Source organism: Oncorhynchus kisutch, linkage group LG21 (genome assembly GCF_002021735.2).
Source record: "Oncorhynchus kisutch isolate 150728-3 linkage group LG21, Okis_V2, whole genome shotgun sequence".
NCBI lineage: Eukaryota > Metazoa > Chordata > Actinopteri > Salmoniformes > Salmonidae > Oncorhynchus > Oncorhynchus kisutch.
In genome coordinates, this window is record NC_034194.2 from 7,301,077 (window position 1) to 7,313,885 (window position 12,809).

The 12,809-nt window shown below is 39.4% G+C and overlaps 1 protein-coding gene across 4 annotated transcripts in view; it reads right to left on the bottom strand.

The window, feature by feature from the left end:
• The window catches only part of LOC109866691 (afadin- and alpha-actinin-binding protein), a 29,766-nt gene extending 17,643 nt beyond the window's left edge, over positions 1-12,123 (bottom strand). Inside the window, exons 1-2 of one of the 4 annotated variants that reach the window (XM_020455482.2) lie at positions 11,995-12,123; positions 7,687-7,825 (exon numbers count right to left, since the gene is read on the bottom strand). In XM_020455482.2, the coding sequence (XP_020311071.1) occupies positions 7,687-7,705 (19 nt within the window). In that variant the 5' untranslated portion in view covers positions 7,706-7,825; positions 11,995-12,123. The remainder of the gene's footprint in view (positions 1-7,686; positions 7,826-11,994) is intronic. The other 3 variants (XM_020455481.2, XM_031800651.1, XM_020455483.2) reach the window with 3 other exon arrangements.
• Between the last annotated feature and the right edge of the window lie 686 nt (positions 12,124-12,809).

Genomic DNA, 12,809 nt, shown 5'->3' on the forward strand with positions numbered 1-12,809 from the left:
CCTGACCATACTAAATAAATACAAAACAAAGGAAATAAAGGTCAGAACGTGACAGTCACAGGTTTCTTGAACGCTTACCATAGTGTCTGAAATGCCACCACTATCTCTTCTACTCTCACCATGATCTGGGTATGTGTAATGTTCAATTAAATCCCCATATTGTGTACAGTTAGCTGTCCTCCCTCTCCTATGAGCTATCTCCTGTAACAATATACAGTCTCTGGGGATGATACTCCTCTATCATTCCATCTAACCCATAACACACTAGTTACTACTCCTAATGCATTTCTACAGTTATAAACATACTAAAACATTCCCAAATCATTAGTCAATATACATCAGTCCCTCCTCTGGAACAATGATCACTCTTATGTTCGAAGAAACCTAAAAACATAAATGAAAGTACATGTTTAATAACTTAGCACCACCCATTGATGCGATTTAACATAAACATTTTGACTACATGGTAACAAAACTTTCACGGTTGACACTTAGAAATAAGGTTTATGGAGCCTCCCTCGGTCAAATACATTTTAGTAATGGCCCCACGCTTCACCGTTCTGTAGCAACTCTCTCTCGCTGTGTCCAAATCATAACTAAAACATTCTATAAATCATTTAAACCAAATTTAAAATTACATTCCTTAGTGCTTACTTTAAGAATAGGACTTGAATCCCAGCTTCTCAACTTAGCACACATCATCCCTATTAGAATGTACATTTATAAACAAAACCTTTTTATTGCCAGTAATAACTGTTCTCATTAGATACCCCCACTTATAATGGATATCCCCACTTATCATTCTAGCGTGTCTTTTTCAGATATCGTTTACAGCTCATCTTCCCAGTGACACAAGTAACTCTTGCCTGTCTTGCCTCTGCTTTGTCTTCTTTCTTCAGCCGGTTAGGGGGGGTTTTGAGGTTCACATACACACACTGTTTGTGGTCAAATGATTCCTACCATCCATTAAGACACGTTCTGACGTCACCTTCCATGATAACTCCCTTATTCTACTGACGACCTCTCCGAAAAGTTACCAGATCACGAAGTTAGCACCCTAACCCCTCGAAGAATCCCACACTCCAGTATCCCAATCTGGTGAAATTTGTATTAGAACAAAAACACAAAATGAAATCAGCAATACACATATCACAATCCATTTGAAGTAACGGTCATCCCTTATTAACCTATATTTTCCCTTCTATATGCATCTTTACCCAAAGACCAGGACCTCAGGGAACTGGTCATTTTCCCATCTGAACATGTGACTCAAAAACAACATGTTAAATCAAAAGTAAACAAATTCAAATAACTAATCAACTTAGAATTACAACTCTTTTATAACTCCTTACAGAAATAATAATGATCTCATAAAGTAATGGCACAATTTGAATAGAGACTGGTGTTTCTCATTCATTTTATAATGGAATCCCCCTTGTTCTGATCATTTCTAGTGGAGATGATCAGGCATTTGACACCATTAAAATATTTCTTCTCCCTTTTCTTTCCCTGTCCTTCAGAATCCATTTAAATATCTTTCAAAACATTCCCATCCAACAACATACCCAATTTAAAACTTAATTGAAAAGACCCTATCCAAAATGAACCCCACAGTATACTTAAAACTGACCAATATCACTAACTGCCTGCCCAGAGTCTCTGGGGACCTTCCAACGAAAAATAATGAAACCCCCTCTTTTCGTTAGCATTCACTATGCTACATTTTAATCAGCAATCCAAAAGTATTAACTATACCTGATAATTGTAAATCCACTGTCCTTACTCCTATCATTAAATGTTTGTTTCAATCCACCACAATGTACATGAACTAACAAAAAAATAAATATTAAGTTAATTGTAGGTTTAGTACCTCCTTTGCTAATTCCTTGTTACCACCCTGTCATATATTCTAGAAATCTATTTCAGAATTAGACAACATAAAACATAAATCTATTTAAAAATAAAACCACATAAAATGTCTCATGATATCAACCCCCCCCCCCCCCAAGGCTTTCTGAGTTTACAAGGAGTGTTTGGCCATATAATTTACATTTGTTACCTTTAAAATCCATTCCCCTGGCATTTCGCCTAGATTCTTCAACCCAAAATATGTTTTCCTGTGGCAAATTTAGCAAATTTCTCATCGTAAGGAATCCGCAATATTTGATCTCTGGCCTCTACTAAAAAGTTTGGTAAAACGTGATCTCACACGTCTTCCTTCACATAGAAACTGTAATCTCTATGAACCACTATCGATCGAACTCAGGCTATACACCAACAATTCCTCTCCTTCTAATCTCAAAACGATTTGTTGTTGCTCTTTTGAAAAAGATGCAAACGCTTGTATTTCCTTCGAATGCAGCAGGTTCCAGTATCACCTTACACTCATTCTTCCAATGTCCGACAGTCCCACATTTAAAACAGGGAGCTATCCTTACACTTTGAAGTTTTTCCGCTACGTTTCTGTGTCTTACCTTGGCCATTGAAACTATCGTTAGTGATTTTCTCTAAGGCCCTATTAACCACTCCCACGTCTGCAAAGTGAGCAGAGTTATATTCCACTCTCAAAACATCCTTTTGAATAAAATCCACTACCCCCACAATTACCGTTTTTATCACAGGGTTCAAGCCTGCCATCAAAGCAGAAGAGCAAATTCTATCAATGCACTCTCATACCCAGTCTTTCTGTGGCAGTGTACTGGTACTCATTCCGGGTTTATCGTGATGCATTTTTTGTTGATAGTATGCTAACATCAAAACGCTGGTATATTGAGCTTTTGATTCTGGTTTTATGTCTTTGTGCAAATTGCCTCCCTGAATTCTTTATTTGATTTGAATTACTCAGGGACATGTTGTCCAATTTTATCCAGTTTGCTAAATTTTCCCATATTCGAGCCGAATTGTTAGAATGCTCGTGTTCTTCTTTCAGCACCTCCATGGCTTTATTAAAATCCTTTAGCTCCATATGACAGGGAGAATCGGGGCCGTTTGTCGCCATATCAATAGTTATTATTCCCTAACCTCTCCCGACGGTGTTAAGTGTGTTTTGGATTTCTTCACTCCCATCTAAAATACACAACTATTATTCGCGCTACACACTTCCCCGGACAACAATTAATAGGTCACGGCAATTAATACCTTGTTTTAGAACCGATACCATAGCGTCTGGAAATGTATTACTGGAGAACAAGGATGACTTAATGGATTTTTCCCGTATTCACTAATATTGAGCACTTCACAACAAAATTATTCACACTTGTCTTCCTATTTCCACATAATCTGCCATGGTTCACTACCCCAACAGGGCATAAAATGAACCTCTCTTTCACACACACACTCACACCCTGCGCTGTCACGGACACTGCGACTCCCTTCTTACGGGTCTGGACAATATACCGTTACACTAGGTTTTTACCCTCCACAGGTTACCCTATTCAGGACTTCCCCTCCACAGGCTTTCTGCTTGGGACTTTATTTATGAAATGTTACCCTCTACAGGAACTATCCTGCTTGGGACTTACACTCTTGAAAGCAATGAGACTTACCCTTCACAGGATCTATCCTGCTCAAGACTTACTCTCTTTAAAGGTATGAGACTTACCCTCCACAGGATCTATCCTGCTCAGGACTTTACGGTACTAGCATATACCACAAAGCTACAACCGGTCGTTACACTGGGCCTACCGAATTAAACTCAGGCTCTCCCATAATTTGTTCATCCTATGATTCTCATCTCCCCAAGATGTCAAAATGAGTGGAAACAGGTATAGGAACTTGCCTACCTTGCTTTTGCCAGCTCTGCTCCACTGATATGGACTCTTTGGTTTGACTATAAATTGTGGTGAATCCTGCCGACAACGCCAACTGTTAGGTTATAATTTTCAGAGTAAATTACTCACGGACACTAGAGAAGCTTAACCAAGTTTAACTATCCCCAAAGGGTCGATACAGCTGTAATTTAGACACAGACATGGCTTCCCCGTGGTGGTATTCATACACCACTTTAAGTGGAGTCTCCTCCTCATCTCTAAACATTGCATTATTCTTGCTAAGCAGGGAACTAAGTGATATGAGACTTTAACGGTTTCTCCCCTTATCAGTACTGTCACATGCGATTGTTTTCCCTGCATTCAGCCCCTCCCAAGCTTCATTATGGCACCCCTCATGTCTCTTTTGTAACTAATGTTCCTATACTTCTGAATATAACAATGTTCCAAGTTTAACCCCGAATCCAACAATATCAACCGTTGAAAGACGTTGCGGGGCCTGTCTAGGAGCAGCAGAAATTTAAATTGAGGTAAGAGATATGTTAGCTACCTACCTAATAAAGTAACATCACTGATGAAAGGTGAAACACTGAGTCTGCTCTTATTTACAGTGCATTTGGAAAGCATTCAGACCCCTTGACTTTTTCCACATTTTGTTATGTTACAGCCTTGCTCTAAAATTGATTAATTATTTTTTTCCCTCCATCCACACACACCATAATGACAAAGCGAAAACAGGTTTAAAGATATTTTTGCAAATATACTAAAAATAAAAAACGTAAATACCTTATTTACATAAGTATTCAGACCATTTGCTTTGAGACGTGAAATTGAGCTCAGGTGCATCCTGTTTCCATAATCATCCTTGAGATGTTTCTACAACTTGATTGGAGTCAGGCTCTGGTAAATTCTATTGATTGGAAAGGCACACCTGTCTATATAAGGTCCAGTGGTGTAAAGTGCTTAAGTAAAAATACTTTAAAGTACTTTTAAGTAGATTTTTGTGGCATCTCTACCTTAAGATTTATATTTTTACTTTTACTCCGCTACATTCCCTTGGAAAATAACGTACGTTTTACTCCATACATTTTCCCTGACACCCAAAAGTACTCGTTACATTTCGAATGCTTAGCAGGATAGGAAAATAGTTCAATTCACACACTTATCAAGAGAGAACCCCTGTTCATCCCTACTGCCTCAGAGCTCAGAGTTTGGAACCTCCTAAAGCTGGTCGCCCGGCCAAACTGAGCAATCAGGGGATAAGGGCCTTCGTCAGGGAGGTGTCCAAGAACCTGATGATCACTCTAACAGAGCTCCAGAGTTCCTCTGTGGAGATGGGAGAAACTTCCAGAAGGACAACCATCTCTGCAGCACTGCACCAATCAGGCCTTTATGTGGCCAGACGGAAGCCACTCCTCAGTAAAAAAAAAGGCACATGACAGCCCGCTTGGAGTTTGCCAAATGGCACCTAAAGGACTCCCAGACCATGAGAAACAAGATTCTCTGGTCTGATGAAACCAAGATTGAACACTTTGGCCTGAATGCCAAGCGTCACGTCTGGAGGAAACCTGACACCATCCCTACGGTGAAGCATGGTGGTGGCAGCATCATGCTTTGGGGATGTTTTTCCATCGGCAGGGATTGGGAGACAAGTCAGGATCGAGGGAAAGATGAATTTACCACAGGTGGAATACAATAAAGTTGAAAAAACATCTCAAGGATGTTCAATGGAACCAGGATGCACCTGGGCTCAATTTTGAGTCTCATAGCAAATGGTATGATACTTATGTAAATAGGTATCTGTTTTTTATTTTCAAAAAGGTCTAAAAAACTGTTTTCACTTTGTCATTATGGGGTATTGTTTGTAGATTGATGAGGGAAAACAATGATTTAATCAATTTTAGAATAAGGCTGTAATGTAGCAAGAAATGTGGAAAAAGTCAAGGGGTCTGAATACTTTCCGAATACACTAGTATAGAAGGGGAAAGGATATGAGCCATCGGTTGAAGATTGTGCAAAGGATTCTGAAGGCTTCACCTGCCTCCTTGAATCCAACGTAGACACCGGTGGGTGAAGGGTACTTGTTGCAGATGATTCTGACGATGCAACTGAGTAACACTCGTCTCTGGCCAACGCCAAGTCATTTGCTTTTCAATCCCCATTCCAAGACCACAAGTCTATATTGCCTAGAAAATTAATAAATATAAATATCTGTGTGAAAGCAGAATAACACTAGGTAGGCCTGCTGATGAGCATTTGGGTGAGGGATGACATTTGACGCAGCCTATGAATACTGTAATGCTGGGAAGTCTATTTATCACTTAAAACTACCGGTACTTACTTTATTGACAGGTGGACATTTGGTCCCCCTGGCCGAGGTCTCTTCTTCCAGCTTATTTTTCGCACATGGAAAAAGTTTCTACAACTGCCGGGTTAATGAGGGCTGGAAAGTTATTGTCACTGGTTACACAGAGTAGAGTGGGCTCGCGGGTCAACGTTCTCTCGTCGCCAGACACATCGATTTTCCAAGGGTGGCATAAGCAGGTCCCAATCTGGGCAGCAAAGACACTAGTTCTCAGTGGGCATCGCTTGGCATTGCCCTCAGGTACAGCACCAGTCCCCAGATGTCCTGAGTCGGGCCTCGGATGCTTGATGATTATAAGCCTGAGCTCCTGCCTGCTCTGTCTCTCTCCTTTCTCGGTCATCCTCCATCTGTTGAAGCTCCTCGTCTGTGTATTCCGGTTCAAAGAAATAAGGTACACCTGCAAATTCAATTTCATCCTCGTATTCATAGTCAGAAATGTTCGTGAGAGCTTTGCCGTTTGTAAAATTACGTATTCGGGTGTTTTTGAAGCCTTTGTTCATGTTTTGGATGCCCTGAACTCCAGAATGAGTTTGAGGAAGTCAATTGCTGACGGGGTAAGATTCAGGACCCTTCTTTAATATACATTAAAAATACAGATTAAAGCCCTAAATAGTCCAATTCTCCTTCAACATGGTTGAAACACCCAATAGGCTACAGTATAAAAACTGAGTGAAAATCCAGGGCTATTAGAAACACTTGAATTCCAACCTTATTGTCAGTCTAAATTTGAATCATTAGCATGAAATAAATACAAAATTCTGGGAACAGAAAACGACATTGAGTACAACAGTATGAGTCATAAAACCCAGAAAATGTTTCAATAGTTTTTTCACTATTACATTTTTCCATCTGTGATTTTAGAACTACTTCATGTAGGGTTACCCTGGCGCGACATTTTGATAACCGCAAAAATCTCTCTCGGACAAGGTAACTTATCAATAATTAGCATTGCACATTTTTTGGAGTAAATTGAGGTGAATATATTGATAGAACTCACATTGTTCGAGAGAGAATTACACAAATTACAAAACGTTGCGCCAAGGTAAGCCTGCACCAAACACACAATAAAAAAATATCTATGTTTTATTGCAATGTAAAAATTTTATGCAAAAAAATAAACACTAGAACCATTTCGGTGTTTTTCTGGGTATTATGGACGCGTCTACTGTGGTGGACTATTGGGAAGCAAAATAGTATGCATAGATAGTATAATATCTTCGCGATAACAGAAAGGCAATGAGGCATTCCTTTTACGAGTGAATTTTGGAATTGAGGTTACTATGGGCACACAACCTTAAAATAGCATTAATCTGCTATTTCTGTCAATTTAATCTTCTCCTTTACACATGAGGCTTTAGTTTATGTAGAGCACCAGAAAAATGAGACAGTAGCAGCCTAGCTACTCATCACTGCATCTTTAACTAAGTAGGCTAGCTCTATACTACTAGTGGAGTGACAAATGGAGAATCATAATCAAAATAAACAAAGCTGAAAAAGTGCATCACAATTTCAATGAAAACCACAAGCGGTACATAAGGTCAATGTAATACTCACCAAGTGAAGATTCTGGCATTGCTGCAGTCCTCCAGACTCCCTCAGGGCAGCGGTGCTTCAGAACACACCGAATGTGTCTGGATCATCCGCTACCTCCCAGGATACATGCAGCTCACGGAATGGCCAACGCAGACAGCTCCTGAAATAGAGGGGCAGATAATAGATTAGCAGTGCACATTCAACAAGTGGACGCGGGATTACTAGGGACGAAGGACGTCTACAAGGAGGGATGGAAACATGCAATAGCCTAAAGAACAGGGGAGTGTGGAGAGCTTATTAGGAAGGGACAAAGCCAAATCCTTTATCTCAGCAGGCACCAGTTCTACAGCAACACAGGCCGGGATTCATATCGTCATTGTAAGAATCCAAAGGTTGAATTGCAGTTTAAGGCACTGATGGTTTTTGCACATCAAATAAACCTACATATTAGTATTTTATATTAGCATGTTATAGCATATGATTTGTACAACTACAAATGTGGTTGAGGAAAGAAGGAACCACCAAGTCAGAGCAAAGAAACTCGGCAATACACAATTTTAACAATGAAGTTAAGCTATTAACAAATGGAATAGCTACATACTATCTCCTCATACTCTTATCACCAGCCTAATCCAAGAGACATCATATGGTATTTTATCTAAAGAAACAGACAGTCCCTTGTGCAATTAAAACAACCAATGGCTTGTAGGCTACCCTTTCAAAAACAGTTGACCAGACAAGCACTGAGGAAATGAATAATTGTAGGGTTAGCCTAGGGCTATAAAATGTAGGCTTTGTTAAATTTGAAATGGGTCAACAAAATGAAATTGAAGTAAACAAAATCACAATAACAAAACAAAAAATACAATTTTAGGAAGTGGGAAAACAATTTATGCATGTTGGGATTGTTTCAATAATTTATATTGCTTTACCACCCAAACCATTCAGGACCTTCTGGTGACACTTAATCTAATTGAATCTACTGGACAGATGGTGAACCTACCAAGCTTATTAAGGCTAGTCAGACACTTAATAAACTGACTGTTAATTAACTTGATAAATCCTGCCCACTGGGCACAGACTTCCGTTCAATGTCTAGTTTTGATTTACAATTGGTTGAGTTGTCAACTAACGTGGATTCAACGTCATTGGATTTAGGCCTAGGTTAAAAGTTGGGTGAAAAAAAAGTCTAAATGCCCTTATGTTGATGACTTCTTGCAAATCAAATTCATTTTTCACGTTGATTCAACGCCGTCACATATTTTGGGGTTTGAAATTACGTGGAAACACAGTTGATTCAATCAGGTTTTTGCCCAGTGGTTTAGGTATAACTGCACAGCCAAATTCCTTCCATCTGATTGAGTTATCCCACTGGGCACAAACTGGTTGAATTAATGTTGTGGCCGAATTCAAGTTTTCATAACAATCGGTATTCGGTATTTTTGGGCGCCGATTTTGCAGATGTAAAAAAAAATATGTTTTACATTTTTATTTGATTTTAGACCTTTATTTAACTGGGCAAGTCAGTTAAGAACACATTTTTATTTTCAATGATGGCCTAGGAACGATGGGTTAACTGCCTTGTCAGCTCGGGGGATCCAATCTTGCAACCTTAGTTAACTAGTCCAACGCACTAACCACCTGCCTCTCATTGCACTCCACGAGGAGCCTGCCTGTTACGCGAATGCAGTAGAAGCCAAGGTAAGTTGCTAGCTAGCATTAAACTTATCTTATAAAAAACAATCAATCATAATCACTAGTTATAACTACACATGGTTGATGATATTACTCGTTTATCTAGCGTGTCCTGCGTTGCATATAATTGATGCAACGCTGGGTGATGATTTAACAAAAGAGCATTTGTGAAAAAAGCACAATCGTTGGACGACTGTACCTAACCTTAAACACCAATGCCTTTCTTAAAATCAATACACAGAAGTATATATTTTTAAGCCTGCATATTTAGCTAAAATAAATCCAGGTTGGCAGGCAATATTAACCAGATGAAATTGTGTCACTTCTCTTGCGTTCATTGCACGCAGAGTCAGGGTATATGCAACAGTTTGGGCAGCCTGGCTCATTGCGAATTAATTTTCCAGAATTTTACATAATTATGATTAAGTTAAAGTAAGTGTTCATTCAGTATGGTTGTAATTGTCATTATTACAAATAAATAAAATTAAAATTGTCCGATTAATCGGTATCGGCCTTTTTGATCCTCCAATAATCTGTATTGGCGTTGAAAAATCATAATCCTTCGACCTCTATTTGTTTTAAAGTAATTTGTCCCTGCAGTGTTATTTGACGTGTCAAATCGTGTTGACAAGCAAAGACCCAAATGGCATTCCTAAGACCCAAACGGCAAGTCGGTTAGGACACCTACTTTGTGCATGACACCGTAAATGGTCACCGTGTCTAAACACATATAGGACACAATTTGAGGGATTTTAAATTATATTATTAGTAACCAATCAGATCAGTGAAGCTAAAAGCAGTGGCGCTATTACTGTGTAACTACGGTAGGGCAACATCTCAACAATAGCGCACTTGATAACGATAGTGTGTACCGGTGCTCGACCAGTCGCTAAGGCCAACATCACCCACGACAGAGAATGGTTGATTGTCAACAAGGGCAATGAATTCCATTGTCTTGGAGTTAATGGATTTCGCCTTTGAGTTGTCTCGCTGAAATGTTCTTACTCTTTCAAATGACTGCTCGAATCACACAGCAGACATTGTGGGCTGGGTTAAGAATGCTGTGTTGAACATGTAGCGCAAAAATGTACGTGGCGTCATTACTTCGTGTACCTATAGAGGCATGCACGTCAGCTTTGACATCGGTTTTTTACATCGGCTTTAAACTAGACACCAGGCAGATAACGGCGTTAGCATTTTTAGCTAATATCGTCTGATTCTGATATGTTCACCGATATATCGTGCATCCCTAGCTATTAGGCCTAGATTAAGCACAGAGATAAAACATTAAGTTGTTGTATAAATACAACACATCTGACATTGTATTCCCATTTGAACTTTGTTGTATCTTTTAAAAAAAATGAAAGTGCAGTGATAACACATTTAGATGGCAACTAAATCAACAATCTGACATTGTTTTTCCATTGGAATTTGATTGTGCTTTTAGATTGTTTAAAGTATAGTGATAACACACTGGGAATTTAACAAACGTTATGCAGTCTTTATGAGTGTGAATAAAGGTTGATATCAATATTACACATATGTCCACATTGAAATTACGTTGTGTGCCAGGTTGAATGTGTGATTAGAAATCCACTTCCAATACCAGATTAAGTTCATGATACAGTCTCACACTACCATCATCGAGTTTGAAACAGAGAGCCAGACTAAAAAAAAGTGGGACCAGTTGGTGAATGGTGGAAGGCTCGAGCTCCCCGAGGACTTGTTATTGATAGACTGGTTAGGGATAATTTAGCACATTATTGGACTAAAGGAGCCTAAAGTTACTCCTTAGTCCATGGACCTTACATGTTCTGTTCAAAGAGCGAATTGGCCCTGGAAGCCAAATACTCTATCTAAACGTGAATCGAGTCTCAATTGCCGTACGGTCCTAGAAACAATTCCCTTTACTTTCCTATCACATCAAAATAATAAAAAATAAAAAGCTAAATACACACTTACTATACATGTTTTAACAGTTGCAGCCGGCAGAATGTTTCTGTGACAACACGTTTGTGTCATTTACACACAGGCGTTCATTAACACAAGCAGTCCACTTTCTTCCGTCTGTTCTCCTAAAGAAACGCCGAAATATGGACATGTGGGAACCTTAACTCTATAAAGTTGTGTATTAATTTAACATTTTGTTTTAGGAAAATACAATTTCGCCAGTATGAAAGGTCTTCCAAAACCGTGGCGCAAGCGATGCGTGTATATTTAGACAGAGCGTCTAAATATACACAAACTCCTCACCACAAGACACCTGTGCTAAACATTTTAAAAAACATAGATATATTAAAAACTGTGCTAAACATATGGACGCGTCTTAACCAAACACAGATGCTTGTTTTCACCACCCCGTTGTAGAACAATGGGCAAGGGGTAGCTAGCAAGACAACAAGGTGGAGCACTCATATATAGCTCGTCTAACAGCGCAGTTAATATCGTTTGCAGGACAGATTTTAACGCTTCAGTAGCTAGCTCGCTAACGATGACTTGTTTGAATGGTCAAACCAGGTACAGTAGAGTTAACATGCTAGCTACTAACATAACGCCAATATCTAGACCAAGGGATATGCGAATGTCTCCTACATAGAACATTCTACAGGTGACGTGTAATAAAACTTAACCTACGTGTTATGTCATCATGAAGGTACCCTCGGAAAAAAACGCATAACCCGCCTGACGAGCTTGCTTGGCCTGTAGACTCCGGAGCTGACTCACCAAACACCTCAGGGATTGGCTACTGCGTTGTCAGGCAACCAACACCTTCTTACTCGATTGGTTGCAAACCTATAATATTTTCGACAAATTCCCAAACCACACTTTTAGCAAGCAATCGCATGTTTGAAGACGTTTGAAGCATGATTTCAAAAGGTTGCAATGACATGGCCTGCTTTTGCTCTTTCACTGAACCATATCACAACCCTGTTCCTGGAGAGCTACTTTCCTGTAGGACTTTGGAGTGAAAACCTATAGGACAGTAGCTCTCCAGGAACAGGGCTGGTGTAGAAACACATTTTCCATGAATTTACTAATACAAAAAATATCACTGCATGTGAATGGCAGGCTGTTGAAGCTAGATTAGTGCAATGCTTTTCACTGAGAGTGAGGGTGCATAGTGGTGCATCACCACTATTGTATCTGCAATGTCGCAACAGTTCATCACACAGGCAATGTCTGTTTTTTTTTGTTCTGGGTCAAGCAGGCATGTAGCTGCCATCAGGAGAGAAACCTTAAATGTAATGGGTCAAGTTTCAATTGTAGTAACATTGTAAATAACACATACTTTTGTCATATATTTTGAATGGTTTATTTAAGCAATAAGTCATGAGGGGTTGTGGTATATGGCTAATATACCACGACTAAGGGTTGTTCTTAGATACAGCCCTTAGCCCTGGTATATTGGCCATATACCCCAACCCCCGAGGTGCCTTATTGCTATTATA